Source organism: Labeo rohita, chromosome 13, assembly GCF_022985175.1.
Source record: "Labeo rohita strain BAU-BD-2019 chromosome 13, IGBB_LRoh.1.0, whole genome shotgun sequence".
Taxonomy (NCBI): Eukaryota; Metazoa; Chordata; class Actinopteri; order Cypriniformes; family Cyprinidae; genus Labeo; species Labeo rohita.
The window spans coordinates 11,054,423-11,072,166 of record NC_066881.1 but is presented as its reverse complement, the minus strand read 5'-3'; the positions used below and the strand labels follow the sequence as shown (position 1 = coordinate 11,072,166).

Genomic DNA, 17,744 nt, shown 5'->3' with positions numbered 1-17,744 from the left:
CGTCTGCTCTGCCTTCGGCTCCGCCCTGGAGGGCTCTAGCACCATCTGCTCCGCCCTGGAGGGCTCCACCGGCTCAGTCCTGGAGGGCTCTTGCATTGCCTGCTCCGCCTCCGGCTCCGCCCTGGAGGGCTCCCGCTCTGCCGGTCCTGCCTCAATCACCGGGTCCTCCGCAGGGGCCTGGCCCTCCAACCCTCACCCTGTCTCGCTCCCTCCCCACCACTCCCATGGACTGTTGTTCTGTTGGAGCGTCTGGAAGCCGCTCTTTGGGGGGCTATGTCATGATCTGGTCGGTGAGCTGCGGACCGCTCACCACCAGATGTCGCTCTTGCGTTTTGTCACGCACGGACTGCCACACTACACCCCGGACTACACTCCCCATCAGCCATTGCACTTCCTCCTGTCCAATCAGAGACTGTATAAATACCCCGGTCTTCCTGTCACTCCTCGCCGAGTATTGGATTGTATTGTTTATCTTTCATACGAAGCGTTTCTCCTAGTTTTCCCCGTCTAGTTACCTTGTTTGCCTTGTTGTTTTGATCTCTCGCTTGTCTGACCACTCTCTTGCCTAGCCCCTCTCGGATAACGTTCGCCGCTGGATTGACCCTCGCCTGTTACGGTTTACTCTTGTCTCGCTGTCCATACACCTGTCTGCTGTTGTTCGACCCTGCCTGCCTTTGACCATGTCTTTGTCACGTCCTTACAATAAAAGTTTGCGAATGGATCCGTTCGTCTCTCGCCTCACTCCCTACGTTACAGATTGTCTGTGTGCATTTTACAGGACACAAGGAATCAATGCTCCTTTTCAGTAAAGTTCTTAGTAAAAATGTTTTTAGTACAATGAAATATTTCATAATGTAATAATGATTATAAAAAATAACTCTTTAATTGTTCAATTTAACTGGTGAAATAAATGTCAGTGTTTCAGTTCTATATTTTTTATAGAGTTCATCTTTTATGCCACATGTCTCAGGTTGAGAGTTCAACAAGAAACTGACCTTTGTCTCGCCATCTCACTTCATTGACTCTTTTGTTCACTACACCCCCCTCCCCACCCAAAATTCAACTGCCATGTGAAAAAATAAATTTCTATACTTCACACCAACTGCAAAATTATAATGCTTATATTAAAAAACATCTGTTCTCAGATAAGCATCAATACATATAGTCAACATCTGTGCAATCCACTCTCACAATCCACTTTAGCCAGTTCAGTGAAGTTGTATATAGGTCACTCCTATAGGTTCCTATTGATTTTGTTTGTCTTTTTGCTAAAATGTAAAAATTGTAGGTTTAATACCATGTGGGGGTGGCTAAAGAACTGGAGAGCAACTAAGATCACAATCCTGCCCTGTCACCAATGTGCCTTTGATAGCAGCACATGAGATTATTTTTGGCCATGCATTTACTGTACTACAAGTTGCTTTGTAAGCATCTACTAAATGACAAAAAACTATTAACTATTAAACTTGAATTCTTTCAAGTCAAGCGGCCATTATTTATACAGTGTTTATACAATACAGATTGTTTTAAAGCAGCATCACAGTAATAAACAGAATCAATAATGCAAACTTAAAACCAACTTATTATTTAGGTTAAATTCAGCCTTATGTATTAGAGCTTTTCAAATATTTTGAAGCTTTGAAAGGGAACATTTAATTGAAAATGTCCATATCTTGTCCATACCAAATTAACATCAGAAATGAAATAATAAGAAGTGATCATATTAGGATACATAATATTCAGAAACCTGCACATTATAAGCACAGAGAGTTCAAAATGTAACAAATATGAGCACAAAACATGTATTAAAACAGATCTTCATTTGTTATATGTTAAACCCCAAAAGGGTTTTTGCAATGCATTTATTGCACAACCACAAAAAAAGACATTTTTGTCAAGCATATGTCTTTTTCAAAATGAGAGGAGTGTTGTACCAACCGATCACATCTGCAGTTAACTTCACCACACCCCTTTAGATTTGAAATTACTTGATATAACTTTTCCACAGGTCTGTTTGTAAATGCTCCATCCCTGATATATATTACTTTAACGTGAGGATGATTTCTAGCCTACAAGTGTCCATTGACAGCAGCAGCCCTCCGGCTCCAAAGAAAGCCTTCCTATGGCAAAACTGAGCGCACAAGGGGTTAACAGAGAGTTTCTGAAAGTTTGAATCTCCTCCCCCAAAACAACACCCCCTGGAATGGTCTGACCCACTCGTTCACATGACACGTGTGTGTGTGTATATGTGTGTATGTTTGTGAGTAAGAGAGTGAGTAAAGCTTAGTGTGTGTGTTTTCTTTCTGCCATATATAGGGGCAAACTTGCTTCGAGACGAAGTTGTGTGTTATATAGTCTGTGATCTATCTGCAAACCTCTCTTTCTTTCTTTCTATCTTTCTTTCTTCTATACCCTCGGGACTATAAGGAGCTCTGCATACTTGGCCTGCTTTAGCCACAGTTGGAGGAAAATTATTGAGCATTTAATAGATTATTTTCTCCCGTGATTTTGAAGATCTGTTCAGTTGCTGGCAAGCATGGAAGGACTGAATGACGTTCATGATGACGGATCCTTCATGTTCACCTCAGAATCTGTGGGAGAAGGGCATCCAGGTGAATCTGAACTTTTAAATTAAACTCAAAAATGTGCTTTTTTAATTTTGTAGTATGTACTATAGAACTTTTGCATGGGGGCTTGCATGGAGAAAACCCTAAAGACATGTCCCTATAGACTAATTCACCTGCCTCGACAAGTCATTGCAACATATAGCAGCTGTGAGCTGGTTGAGCAACAGTTTGTACAGAAGTAAGCTGCTTAAGCAGCAGTTCAATGGGTTTCATTCAAAACTTCCACAGTGCCATGTGCTTAGCTGGTATTTCATTGAGTGAAACTGTAGTAGACAAAAATAGTTAATTAGGGGTCATGACTTTTACAAGGGTGTTAAATGACAGCATATCATTTGGACGCTTTTCTCAGTTACGTATTTGCTACGCAATTTATTTCATTATAAACTTACTGATACAGTGAGTGAATATGACACTGTGCCATGGCTGTCTAGAGAGTCAATTATTAGCGCACCTGCATGCCAACAGATTTTGCTTCAGTAGTTCTGTTTCATGTGGGAACTTGCCAGACCTCACATTTCTTATCGACCATATTGCGGTTCTCTCATGTCATGCTACAAGGCCAAAGCACTACAGACAGTTTCACATGCTGCACTCCTGAAATATGTCAAGTCAGCTTGATTTACAAATAGGAGTTTATAGAAAACATAATGACTCTTTATAAGTTTTAATAACTTTTAGCTTCATCAGGTCTGGTGCCTCCTAGACAAATTTTGCAACACTGCAAACTAACCTGCTAAACATTTCCCATCAGCACATATTTCAGCAGATCAATCAATAGGCGTGCATGCGCAATGCGCAAAAAATCTATTCCGTAATGTTCCAGACTGAAGCGATCTCATAGATTTGACTTGTTTGTCTCATATTATCACCTGAGATGTTGCTATTCACAGTGTGGTTTCTGATGTAACTCACCTAAACTGTTGCCTCAGCTAGCAGCCCAAATATAGACTGAGTGAATGATTCTGAAAGGAGAGGACCACTGTTATTGTCCTCCAGCTGCTCAGCTAGGGTTTTGCTTTGTTGGGATTCCTACAGTCTTACTACAGGAGAGCATTTCAACTCTTAAACTGAAATTGTCTAGTGTTATAACACTAAACACACACTTGAACCTTAATCTGAGCCATTACATAACTTTTGTTAATAGATAAAATCTGTGACCAAATCAGTGATGCAGTTCTTGACGCACACTTGAAGCAGGACCCGGATGCCAAAGTGGCCTGTGGTGAGTGAACGTTTAATCGCAAACAAAACAAACACATAAAGGCTTTCTGTATAAACACGGCTGTCGATATATTCTTTGAAAGTTTATAGTCCAACAGCTGGTCACTTATCTCGAACCTTGTTCGGTTACAGTGTGACCATTTCTTGCACTCTTTCTGTCCCAAAAGTTCAAGGGTGATTAAATGGATAACATCTCTGTCTAAATGCTGTCTGTTTGACTAATTAAAGTTGTTTATTCATCAGAAACTGTCTGCAAGACTGGCATGGTACTTCTCTGCGGCGAGATCACATCTCGGGCCAACGTCGACTACCAGAAGGTTGTGCGTGACACCATTAAACACATTGGTTATGACAACTCTGAAAAAGGTCAGGATCAATACATATTTTGACTGCCTGGTATTTCAGATCTTTGCTAACTTTTTCCCACTCTTCACTTTTCCCGCTGTTCAGGTTTCGACTATAAAACCTGCAATGTGCTGGTGGCTCTCGAGCAGCAGTCTCCTGATATAGCACAGGGTGTCCACATTGACAGACATGAGGAAGATATTGGAGCTGGAGACCAGGTCCGAACACAACAGATGCGTAAAAATGTGTTTGAGCACTTTGTTTGTGACAAACATGCTCATATTGCATTATCGTTGTGTTTTAGGGGCTCATGTTTGGCTACGCCACTGATGAGACGGAGGAGTGCATGCCACTCACCATTGTCCTCGCTCACAAACTTAACGCCAAAATGGCTGAGTTGCGGCGGGACGGCACCATCCCATGGCTCCGCCCAGACTCGAAAACTCAGGTTAGCAGAATAAGAGTGGAAAACGAAATATTATGATTAGAAGAAAAACCAACAAGATTGTGAAGTTATTTTTACACACTTGCAATCACAAATTGATATAATTGAGTCTTTAGAGCCACGATGTGCAGGTTCAAAGCCCCTGGCTGACATTGACCATGCTATCTTATCAGCCAAGTGTTCATTGAACCAACACATTGGCCAATAGGTGTGACGGCTGTTGAGCAAGATAGTGACCATGAGGCGGTCTCTTTTAATGCTTGAGAGAAAATGACCCCCAGCATGACATCCAGGGCCCCCGGTCCTTCCCAGTGGGACAGAGGACACGGCTGTGCACCCGTCAATCTCAGGAGCATGCCAGCAACTCAAGCTGGGCAGCTCTCAGGAAGCTGAAACCTCTGGTCTATTTTAGAGTTCTGCCATTTTCAGACCATACAGCAGGAAATGTCCTTCACATTACGTATGTCAATTGAAATCATGACTTCAGATGTTGTCCTATATGTTATCCACAACTCCAGGTCACTGTGCACTACAAGCAGGAGAATGGCGCTGTGATTCCTTTGCGTGTCCACACAGTAGTCATCTCTGTCCAACATGACGACCACATTTCACTGGAGGAACAGCAGCGTATTCTGAAGGAGAAGGTCATCAAAGCTGTGGTGCCAGCAAGGTATCTTGACGATAAGACTGTCTACCATCTGCAGCCAAGTGGACGCTTTGTCATTGGGGGGCCTCAGGTGAGCACCTTCTGTCAATCGGTTGTATGAAACACTGTTGTGTAATTCCCATTACACTAAATTCTTCCATTTTTAAAGAATCTTAATCTTAATCACCACAAAAGTGGTCAACATTACTTGTGCATTTTATTCCAAGTCTTCCAAAATGAAAGCATTATTCTCAGAAAATCTTCACCTATTGTGTGTCAAAGCTGTCATGTCAACATCAACACCAAAACAGCACTGGCTCTGACTAGGGCTGTCACAATTCTTCTATTCAGTACTCAATACTTAAAATTGAGTACTCAATTATAAAAATCTTGGATTGCATTTTGCTCAAGTCGAGTAACCAGCAAAATACTGGAAGTGGTACATTCTGTGAATCAGAATGTGTTTTCCAGGGCTGCATGATATATTAAACCCATTTAAAAATCATAATGAAGCATAAACCTATTGTGAATTCACAACTGCTACAATTCAATTAAATAAATATATGTAATGCAGGTTTAATATATGCGCTTTAATTATTTACATGCCCCGTAGGTTACGTAAATGCATCTCAGAGCAAATGCTGCTCCACACAAACTGTTATCATTTACATGTGTGGAGCGTCGCAAACTCCATCACTGCATATTGATGTTAAGTTTGGGTTTATTATAACATTCATCTGGAAACGCAACATGTGCCATTTCTTTGGATTTGTACGGTCAATCATTTATAAACCTACACAAACACAGAAGCATGCATCATTAGTTTCTCAATATGCTAACTGACTTCAAAATAATTGTTCAAACTCTCACTCTGAGTTGTTTTGATATCCACATATTTAAGAAATGACAATGGTTGTAGAACTTCTGTTAATCTTCCACTTAAAATATTAAGTGGATATTTAAATTAAATGTTGTTTAGTCAATATTAAACAAGGATTAGATCGCGCAGTAAAGTGTAAAACAAACGTCAGGCCGTTGGCGCCCTCTGCAGGCATTTGTTATGATGAATAATGTACATTAGCTCTATTGTTTATAATACATTCTGGACTTTAACAGTTTGTTCAATAAAATCATTTGATTACTTGCTTTTGATACTTTATTTGAACTAATTATTAGCCTCATTGCTATTATATATGTATTTAAAGTAATTTTAGAGGTTATTGTTTGCTTATTACAATTAGCCATTAGTGACAGCCCTAACTCTGCCGTTTATTGTAGCCGAACATGGTGAGCTACACTGAGGTGAAGAGCTGTGTCATGATTCTTCACAAAATTCTCCCTTTGTTTTTCCACAGAAACAAATAACTGCCAATTGGTTTGGAAAGACATGAGCATGACAGAGTTTTCATTAAACCGTTAAACAATCTTTTGATTTTCAGGGAGATGCTGGTGTCACGGGTAGGAAGATTATTGTGGACACATATGGTGGATGGGGGGCTCATGGTGGTGGTGCCTTTTCCGGAAAGGACTACACCAAGGTGGACCGCTCTGCTGCCTATGCTGCACGTTGGGTGGCTAAGTCTCTGGTGAAGGCCAAACTGTGCAGAAGAGTGTTGGTTCAGGTGAGATGAAAGTATAGACATTTTTATTGTCTAGACAAAACAATTGCCACATTATTGCCCAATTTTATCTGATATAGATTAAAACTGGAATGGATTAGCTGGTCTCTGGAGCAGGGTCATGACTAATTAATTTGCTCTGTAGGTGTCTTATGCCATTGGAGTCGCGTACCCTCTCTCAATCTCCCTCTTCACCTACGGCTCATCGGAAAAAACAGAGAAGGAGTTGCTACAGATTGTCAATAAGAACTTTGACCTCCGACCAGGCGTCATTGTTAGGTAAACAATTAATAAGATAATATGTTCTTATTATTTTCTTCTGCTTCAGAAAGAGAAAACAACATTTTCTGTTTTCAGCCTTAAAAAACAAAAACATGACTTAAAATAAGGGGGAATTATTTTCTGCTGTTACATCTCTTAAAAAAGTGCCATGTACTGTTATACCCATCCAATCAGGTTTACATATACTAAAATAGTATCTACTTTTAGATACATTTTAGTCAATGAGTAAGCGCAAAATAAAACCAAATTAACATTTATATATTAATTTAAATGTATTTTATGGAAGCCCATTTTTGCCACTGAATAAAAATTAAAAAGGTAATTGTGACTTTTTATCTCACAATTCTGACTTTTTCTTTTTTTTTCTTAGAATTGCATGATACAGACTCGCAATTCTGACTTTTATAAACTCACAATTGCATGTTATAAAGTCAGAATTATGAGATATAAACTTGCAATTGTGAGAAATATAGTCAGAATTGCAAGATAAAAACTCACAATTCTGACTTTTTTCTCACAATTGCAAATTTGTATCTCGCAATTCTTTTCTCAGAATTGTAAGATATAAACTCGCAATTGTGAGTTATAAAGTCCAATTCTGAGAAGGGAAAAAAGACTGATATGTTCTCACAATTGTGAGTTTATATCTCACAATTCTGCCTTAAAGGGGTCATCGGATGTCCATTTTCCACAAGTTGATATGATTCTTTAGGGTCTTAATGAAAAGTCTCTAATATACTTTGATTAAAAATTCTCAATGGTAGTGTAAAACAACACCCTTTTTACCTTCTCAAAATGAGCTCTGCAAAAATCATCTCATTCTAAGGGGTTGTTCCTTTAAATGCAAATGAGCTCTGCTCGCCCCGCCCTTCTCTTCTCTCTGTGGAGTGATGAGCCTGTTTACATAGCCGCGTTTAGCCACTAAACTTACTAACTAGCACGTTATAAAGAAAAGCGATCGCAAAGATTCATAAAAAAAACCCTTATACACACTTCTGCTGTAAGTGAAGCTGGATCATGAATGATTCGTGCAGACATAGACAGATTTTGCTGAGTTAGATGTGTTCCTGGGTCAACATATTTTGTTGACCCTGGAACAACATTTTAATCCAAAATTTTAATCTTGACCACATCCCTACACCTAAACCTAAACTTACCCATGAGTAATCCCTAAAATCAGAGGAAATGATAGATGAATGACACTGATGTACAACCACCAAACACTGATTGTAAGCCTAAACTTCATAAAAACTATAAACTGTTTTTTCAAATCTGATTGGTTAATCACAGTGTTGTTCCAGGGTCAACAAAGATGTTGATCCAGGAACATGTCGTACTTGGTAAAATCAGGTTCTGCTCGCATACACATACACTGCCAACACATTAATGTTCAAACAACATGAAAAATTGAACTTTGCATCTGATGACCCCTTTAATAACTCACAATTGCATCTTATGAAGTCAGAATTGCAAGTTATAAACTCACAATTCTAAAAAAAAGTCACAATTGCAAGATAGATTTGTGCAAGATAGAGATATAAATTCTGACTTCATTTTTCAGAATTGCGTCATATGAACTCACAATTCTGACAATTCTGACTGATAAGTAATTCTGACTTACTTATTACTCACAATTAGTTAGTTATAAAGTTATAAAGTCAAAATTGCAGGATCTAAACTCACAATTGAAAGTCATAAAGTCAGAATTGCAAGATATAAATTGTGGGTTATAAAGTTTACTTCTGAAGAGAAAAAAAGACTGATATGTTCAAATATGCTCAATTTCTCAGAATGGCAAGTTTATAACTCACAATTGCTGCTTTTTATCTAGCAACTCTGACTTTTTTTCCTCGCAATTGCTTGTTAATAATTGCACAGTTGTGACTTTATTTTTCAGAATTTTGAGGGAAAAAGTCAGAATTACGAGTTTGTATCACACAATTCTGAGAAAAAAGGCGCAATAACCTTTTTTCATTTTTTATTCGGTGGCGGAAACGGGCTTCCATAGGAGATATTTAACAAAAACGGCGAGGGAAAACTGTATGTAACGGCTCTTGAAATAATGAGGACACTATTGTAATACAATATTGTGAATTATTTAGACTTTACTCATTTAAGTGTATTTAGCTACAGCATGACTTACGCATTCTGACTAGCATGTAACAGTTCAAGTTCACATGTTCGCGCCATTTTGGGATTCAAATGTGTAATATTACAAATGTGTGTGTGCGCTCTATCGTCATAGAATATATGTAAACATGGCATTTCCCAATATTTCCTCTAGAGGGAGTATCACTGCCACCAATTTACTTTAAATGGCTGTTTACTTAAATTAAGTAAAGTTTTGGTTCAAGTAGGATTCATTGTCAGCTGTTTGGTAAAAAACTAACTCAATTTCCACTGACAGGGACCTGAACCTGAAGAGGCCTTTCTACCAGAGCACCGCCTGCTACGGTCATTTTGGCCGATCAGAGTTCCCCTGGGAGATGGCCAAAAATCTCAAGGTTTAAAATGAGAGGCGTGCGAGTCCTACCTTAAGTCATTCAGTCGCTCTTTCCTCCAGCGCTCCTCTCTCAGCTGATTTTAGTTCACTTGCTGCATATGCTACATTTCAGATTAGATGAATATACTGTAAATGTCAAGATTGATAAATTAAATTCAGAAGTCTGTGGTGACAGGATCCCTCACAAATGCTTCACCACAACAACACTCATGACAATCTATCATTCCGTAAACCTGAATCGCGTCCTGTACCATCTTAGAAAATAGAGAAGCATTAAGTAGTCATTTGATAGTTTGATTACTTTAAATGTGTAAGAACTGTGACGCTGTGGTGCTATCAAAACATACTCTGTCAGGAGCAACACTGGCGCGAGTTTTGGGCGGGAATATCTGTTTTTCCGATCAACGGAGGAGGGTTCGGAAAAACGTGAAAAATGCAATTTTTGGTTCCACTAGTACCTCAGAAATAACATATCAGCTTTATACTTAAAATTATTTAAATCATAATTATTTCGTTTTTACTACATTGTAATTTCTTTTTCACTATCATGAGCCAAATTAACTATTTAATAATTTTTCATTGTGACTGTAACCAAGAGTTACAGCAGCGTGTTGTGAAGAGTTCAAAGCATATTGTGGACCACTGGGAGTTTTAGGTTTTATACGTTGTACAATCTCAGAATCATATTCATTACAGTCTTAAAAGGATCTAATTTAGCCTTTTTCTTGAATCATAAGAAAGTTTGCTTTTTATGCTTCATTTTTGACTGCATTATCCCATTAATGTTTTATAATGGCAGAGGGATTTTATGAGAATGTTGTTGTTGTTTACGTGTACAGATCCTGTGCTGGTCTTACATTAATTGTCACCCCTGAAGAGTGAGCGTGTGTATGTGTGTATGTACTTCCGTTTTGAACAAAGCCAGATAATGTTGCACACTTGAGATGTGTGTGAAAGCCACTCATTTGTTTTCTTTAGACTTCCCTGAGTTCAACAGAGGCATTTACCCTTAAAAACAACACAAACCATCATATTCTTACCGTTTTCTTTCAGATTTTCAACTTTTGTCTTTGAATTTAAGATCTGACATGTAAATAATTGTGAATAATTAAAGTGTGGAAAATTCTTTATATGTCTGGTGTCTTTAAACACAGTGAATGACTCAGTTATTGGTTAATATGCCAACCAATCATTCCATTATGTGCAAAGAATATGTTTACTACACAGTTTTGCAATAGGTCACCAAAAGCTGAAGCAAAACACTTAAGTCAAACAAGAGTAACCAAATTCAGTCTGTTTAAATAATTCCAAAGGCCATGATGACCATTACCAGGACTTTGTGACACAGTCTACATGACATAAGAAAAGTTTATTCAGAGAAATGAGAGAGAAAGGTTAATGAGAGTACTGTCTGATTCTGCTTTATTTCCATACATTTTAAGGCAAATTTACAGCACAATCAAACACGTCCTGCCATAAAACCCCAAAACAGTTTTTCTAATGAGTGATTCAATCTTTGGCTGAAACTAAGGCACATAAAATGTATTTTTTGCTATCTGATATGTCCTTAAATGCTGATGTGTGGCAGAGAGTCTTACTGAATGATGACAGCAGGTTTCCAGCTATTGACCGGCAGAGTCAAAGTTTAAGCAAACTAATAGATAACACATGAAGGACCAAGGGTCTAGGCCAAGGGTGCCCAAACACGTCCTGGAGGGCTGGTAACCTGCAGAGCTTAGATCCAACTTGCTTCGACACCTGCCAGGAAGTTTCTAGTATGCCTAATAAGAGCTTTATTAGCTGGTTCAGGCGCGTCTTATTGGGGTTGGAGCTAAACTCTGCAGGAAACTGCCTCTCCAGGACAGATCGGTTCCCAACCATGTTTCTCAAGGCCCCCAATACTGCGTGTTTTCCATGTCTCCTTAATCAAACACACCTGATTCAGTTCATCAGCTCATTAGCAGAGACTCCAAGACCTGAAATGGGTGTGGTAGATAAAGGAGAGATGCAAAATGTGCAGTATAGGGGGGCCTCCAAGAACGTGGTTGGGAACCACTGGTCTAGGAAAAAGGTGACACAGAAAAGTGATTTTTAAACATATTTTTCGAAAGGGCTAGTCAAAAATAACCTTTTTGATCCCCTCATTTTGACCTCGCAATAATTTATCTGTTTTCCCCTGAGGAACACAAAATTAGCATATTCGCAAACTTTTGAAGATGATGGTTCTTGGCTTATTACTTTATTTATTTCATGGTAGCCATATGTCTGTTAGGCTCCAAAAAATCACAAAAACTTGTGCAAGTTGTTTGCTATATATCAATTCTTCTAGCCATGTGATTATTTTATGTGAAAAACATAAAAATGTAAAACATTTTTCACCAGAAATCCTCCCTTATTCCGCACTGCTCAGATCTCACATTTGATGACACAGACCGAGTAATATGTCACAGCCTCAGTGAAGGGGAGGATTATTAGTGATATAACACTTCAAACAATTAAAATACATTTTATGGTTACTTTTATAGTGGTCATTACTGTGAATTGTCCGGTGTGTAATAGAGTTGCACAACAATTCTTCAAATTTCTTCTTTTGACTTCCACAGGGAACATAACAGCATTTGGATTTGAAACAAAAAGGTGAGTGTTCAGTGAATTTTTATTTTTGGATGAGCAATTTCTTTCAGCAATTTCAGAAATATTTTTCAGACAATGGTTTAAAGCAAAATAATGCTTTGTGGCAACAAATGTTCTAAACTTTGGATTAACACAGACCATATGTGACAGCAAAAGATCTGAAATTCCTGAGCGCAGAGAGTTAGTAAACTGAAATAACACGAAAGATGTTTTCAGGACAGCACTGGTAGAATGAAATGGTGATAAGCATAAATATGGCTCTTATCCTGACAAATGACAAAACTCCCTTGATAATGACTGAGGAACAATACGATTTTTTTGTCATGCTGGTAGTGTGAAAACATTTGACCGATGTAAAACAAACTGCATCTGTTTTTTTTTTTTTCAAAACAAACAAAACTTGCAGTCCTGCTGCAAGTAATTTTGTCCACAAAAAAAAAAACAGCTCACAAAGACCTACGATACATTTAAGAACAGCTAAACTAATCATCCTTTACATTAAAGGGCAGCTTCTGGGGAAACTCAGTCTTTCATTACTAGATGCTTCCTTGTAACCAACTCCCACAAACCCCCAATCAACACACAACAATTCCCACAGTGACAGAAAGAGAGAAGCCTATGATCACACTGACCTCAGGATAAACTCTTTTCAATTACATTTGGTCACAACAATACTCATAGACTCTAATATGACATCTGGAATGGCACCAATTACTGGCGACTTAATGTGATAAGCTTATGCGCCTGTTTCGCGAGATGTTTTTGCTGATCTCGTTCAGCTTACTTGTTTACAACCAGCATAACATTTGCCGCGTATGAAAAAATACATGCCTTATATATTTAAGGCAATCTGACTATTGACGTACATTTTTATTAAATATCTATATTTGGTTTTCGGTATAAGGCACATTGGTAATGACAATCTCCTGAACAATACATTTAAGACAGCATATGGTACAGACAGCAGAGATATGACAGTAAAATGTTATTTAACCATCTCTGCTTTTGAAAACAAACCTAAAGGCACAGAAAACATCAGCATTTTTGGATTCATTGTCTTGCATTGTCTGAAATTGGCACAGTAACATTTGTTTTTAGGCACTCTGTTAAAATGCTTGAGCGTTGATGATTGCAGAAGGCTTCGGTTTAGTTTGCTACGCCATTGATGTAGTGGTTTCACCAATGGACACATGAAGTGTAACCAACTAGCAGCCTGTAGTTCCGTTAATCCAAGTAACACAGGTACTTAATAATCCCAATGAGATCTAAAAAAAACTCCAACACATCCAGGCAATGAACTTTGTTTTTTTCCAGCATGGAAGCTGTGCGAGAGTGAAGAAGTCTCTCAAAAATGTGCAAAATCTGAGCTGGATTCTTTGGCAAAGGTAAGCCGGTTGTATGAGAGCCAGGTCCAGTTTCTGTCACTTTCCCTCTATGGCCGTAGTGTTCTTTTCTAGTGCTGAGAGAGATTGTCAGATACAGGACACTGAGGTTACAGTATGGACAGGCTCTCAGAGGGGAGCTGACTGGCTCCACCGAGAGACTCCATTTTGTGGTCTCGGCTTGCGGACTGTAGAGATTGTCCTCGGGCCAGCACCATCATTGTGTCACTAGATATCCCGGTGAATTCAAAAGCGAATGTGCCGTAGAACAGCATAATAATGACACAGAAGACCCACTCGAAAATGGCAGATGCGTGTTGCAGGACAAAACTCTCCTGGACAAAAAACACACCGCCTGAGGAAAGTTTCGTTAAGGAATCATAGTGAACACTGTAAACTCATGCTCAGGCCTGTTGTCATTACAACATGCATGAACTCAATGACTGGGAAAGAAAAGCAGTGCAAAACCTGGATACATTATAGCTGTCAAAATTATTACATTTTTTAAATGCTGATAATGCTTCTTTAGAAAATGTTTTGATATAAAGTTAAAGGGAAAGTTCACCCAAAAATGAAAATTCTGTCATTAATTACTTATCATCATGACGTTCCAAACCCGTAAGACTTTTGTTCATCTTCGGAACACAAATGAAGATATTTTTGATGAAATCCAAGAGCCGACTCTCCATAGACAGCGAGGATCCTACCACTTGCAAGGCTCAAAAAGATACCAAGAACATCAACAAAATAGTCCATATGACATCAGTGGTTCAACAGTAATTTTTACGAAGCTATGAGAATACTTTTTGTACGCAAAAACAAACAAAAAACAAAATTAACCACCATTATTGACAGTGCCAAGAGACAAAAAGTATTCTCGTAGATTCATAAAATTGCTGTTGAACCACTGATGTCACATGGACTATTTTGTTGATGTTCTTGGTACCTTTTTGGGCATTGAATGTGGTAGGATCCTTGCTGTCTATGGAGAGTCAGAAAGCTCTTGTATACCTTAATTTGTGTCCTGAAGATGAACGCAGGTCTTTCGGGTTTGGACAGACATGAAGGTGAGTAATTAATGACAGAATTTACATTTTTGGGTGAACTATCCCTTTAAAGCCATTTGCCAATTTGGCTTATGTTGTTACGTAAAGTGTGACAAAATTATTACATTATTTAATTATTTTACTTTGCTGATTTGCAATAAAGTTGCTGTTTGCGTTTCCTGTGCATTTTAATGCATATTTAATGCATATTTAATGCGCAGAATGCATATAAAAATCTAATATTAGTGCTTGATATTTTGGTCACAAAATAGTTCTCACCATTAAATATGAATTTTGACCTCAGTAAACTCCTAATTTGCTGCTTATTAATAGTTACTAAGGTAGTTGTTAAGTTTAGGTATGGGTTAAGATTAAGGGATCTAAAATATGAGAATAATGCATTAATATGTGCTTTATAAGTACTAATAAACAGTCAATAAGATAGTAATATCCATGCTAATCTCTACATAGTTAAAGGATTAGTTCACTTCCAGAATAAACATTTCCTGATGATTTACTCAGCCTTATGACATCCAAAATATTCATGTATTATTTTAGCCAAGTTTTTTTTAAGGAAACTTTCCAGGAACTTCAATGGGGATCAACAAGTTAAAGGTCCAAATTGCAGTTTCAGTGCAGCTTCAAAGGGCTCTACACGATCCCAGCCAAGGAATAAGGGTCTTATCTAGCAAATGATTGGTAATTTTCTAAATAAAAAAAAAGAATAATTTATATACTTTTAAAAGAATAATTTATATACTTTTTAACCAAAAATGCTCGTCTTGCACTAGCTCGACCTAACGCATGATGTAGGCGTCTACAAAAGCAAGCATGCAAACAAAGACGAACGCCCTTTACAAAAAAAGGTAAAATAACGATGTTGGATGATTTTTAATTTGGAGTGGAAAATGAGATGGAGTTTTTCGCCCTTCCCTATCTTTCTGAACCAAAATACACAGACGAAGAATTAACCGCTTGTGACTTTTCCAACATAATTGTGTAATTTGTGAAGTCAAGAAGCTAGCGCAAGAACAGCATTTGTAGTTAAAAGTATATACATATATAGACTGATCATTTCACTAGATAAGACCCTTATTCGTTGGCTGGGATCATGTAGAGCCCTTTGAAGCTGCATTGAAACTGCAGTTTGGACCTTCAACCCGTTGATCCCCATTGAAGTTCACTATATGGAGAAAAATCCTGATATGTTTTCCTCAAAAAACCTTCAAATATTTTCAACTGAAAATAGAAAGGCATAAACATCTTGGATGACATGGTGGTGAGTAAATCATCAGGAAAATTTTATTCTGAAAGTGAACTAATCTCTCTCTTGTTATCTCCTTAGGGTGATTCATTGACCAAAAAAGAAAAACCAAAATAAACAAAATGAAAGAGATTGATTTGATTGTTTTTTCTATATCTATTGTATTAATATCATGAATTATCGTGGCCGCGATAATCATGTAGTGGAAATCTGATATTATGACTAAACTAATGTACAACCCTAATACAAATATACAATATAATAACATGAAGATGAGTGACAGCGTAAAGGATACTAAGCACCAGGGCCACAAAGGCCAGCAGGGTCATAAAGAGGCGCAAATGACCCATATTATATTCTCCCTGAGTCTTCGCCAGGCGATAGGTCAGCGCAGACTGCAGACACACAAACAGCATACTAGTGGGGAAGGCCACCCCTGCTCCAACATAGTGAAGAACCTTGGCATTATCCACCTGTGAGGAACACAGTGACAGAAAACAGTGAGTACAGATTCACCAATCAAAACTATAGATATGGTTACCAACATGTCACATACTGTGGGTGTAATTCAGCATGTGTGGAGGGAATCCATGGTTACCATTATGAAAAAAAAAGCTCTGCATTTTTTTATTCATTTGAAATGGAAAAACCACAAACAAACTATCTGGAGTGTTTTAAAGTTCTAAAAATAGCCACATCTCTTGGATTTTTTTCCATTTTTCCCAGCTGTGGAAAAAATCACATTTAGAAAATCCCAACTGTCTAGTTCAGTATAAACTAGAATTAACATCAGTTCAGGAAGGACTAATTAAAACCACACAAAACATGAGTCACATTGTAACTCATACTGAAAACATATGTCAACATATTTTATAGACTTAATCTGTAATCACTGTTACTTGAGTTTATACATATGATTTGTTTACAAAAGCAGATCAAATTAACATACATACATAAATATGTGCATTCAACAGCTTTTACAAAAAATGTTTGTACTCGGAAACAATGAAAGCTGGGTTAAAACTGTCAAAACTGTCTAAGTGAATCTGGTCAATTACAAAACCACAGTCCCAAAACTGACATGGAACATATTGGGAAACACAAGAAAATGGCTGTTTATGCAGAATTTCCATTTTTAAAGCTGAAAGCTTTGTTGTGCTTGCCAGCATATGACTGTGTGGTGTGTTTATGGTCTGAGCACTTAAGGCAGAGAAAGAGGAGTTCACTATGCCACATCACATTTCACATACAACAACACCACCAGCAGAGGGAAGCAAAACATCCACAACTACAATGAGTCCCATTAACTGCACTATAAACGCAATAGAAGTCTGTAATTTCTGAAAAATTAGTCTCATATTGTACAAAATTACAGTAAAAACTGTAATATATGAAATATTATAACGGTTTTCTATTTTAATATATTTTAAAATGTAATTTATTCCTGTGATGGCAAAGCTGAATTTTCTAAGATGAACATTCTAATATGCAGATTTGTTGCTAAGCAAACATTTCTTATAATTATCAATGGTGAAAACAGTTAAGTGCTGCTTAAAAGTTTTGTGAAAACCTATACTTTGTAAGAAAAATGTCTTTACGGTCACTTTTGATCTAGCTGAATAATAGTATTAGTTTCTTTCAAAACAAATTATTGCATAGTTTCTAAAAAAATGACACAGTTCACAAAATATGTCATTATCCCTCAATATATCCCTTTCAATAACTTCATC

General features: G+C 37.8%; 2 protein-coding genes across 5 annotated transcripts in view; one reads left to right on the top strand and one right to left on the bottom strand.

The window, feature by feature from the left end:
• The first annotated feature begins 2,285 nt into the window (after positions 1–2,285).
• On the top strand, positions 2,286–10,816 carry mat1a (methionine adenosyltransferase I, alpha). Of its 2 annotated transcripts, XM_051126104.1 has the most exons (9): positions 2,287–2,612; positions 3,772–3,849; positions 4,092–4,214; positions 4,299–4,411; positions 4,498–4,641; positions 5,157–5,375; positions 6,724–6,906; positions 7,049–7,182; positions 9,593–10,816. In XM_051126104.1, the coding sequence occupies exons 1-9, from the start codon at positions 2,537–2,539 to the stop codon at positions 9,693–9,695; spliced, it is 1,173 nt and encodes a 390-aa protein (XP_050982061.1). In that variant the 5' UTR covers positions 2,287–2,536; the 3' UTR covers positions 9,696–10,816. The 2 variants fall into 2 exon arrangements, with proteins under 2 accessions (XP_050982062.1, XP_050982061.1); XM_051126105.1 differs by lacking the exon at positions 9,593–10,816 and having other exon boundaries at positions 2,286–2,612; positions 7,049–7,186.
• Positions 10,817–12,326: 1,510 nt separating this feature from the next.
• Positions 12,327–17,744, bottom strand: part of zgc:154058 (Transmembrane protein 150A-like) — a 44,304-nt gene continuing 38,886 nt past the window's right edge. For all 3 annotated transcript variants that reach the window (XM_051126117.1, XM_051126115.1, XM_051126116.1), the window contains 2 exons: positions 16,310–16,487; positions 12,327–14,059 (listed from right to left, as the gene is read on the bottom strand). In XM_051126117.1, coding sequence (XP_050982074.1) covers positions 13,815–14,059; positions 16,310–16,487 — 423 coding nt within the window. In that variant the 3' untranslated portion in view covers positions 12,327–13,814. The remainder of the gene's footprint in view (positions 14,060–16,309; positions 16,488–17,744) is intronic.

Excerpts from the sequence above, each read along its gene's own strand:
- mat1a (XM_051126104.1), top strand. The coding sequence starts at position 2,537 with ATGGAAGGACTGAATGACGTTCATGATGACGGATCCTTCATGTTCACC. Across the intron at positions 3,850-4,091 it reads GGATGCCAAAGTGGCCTGTG|AAACTGTCTGCAAGACTGGC; the intron begins GTGAGTGAACGT and ends TTTATTCATCAG. Across the intron at positions 4,642-5,156 it reads GCCCAGACTCGAAAACTCAG|GTCACTGTGCACTACAAGCA; the intron begins GTTAGCAGAATA and ends CCACAACTCCAG.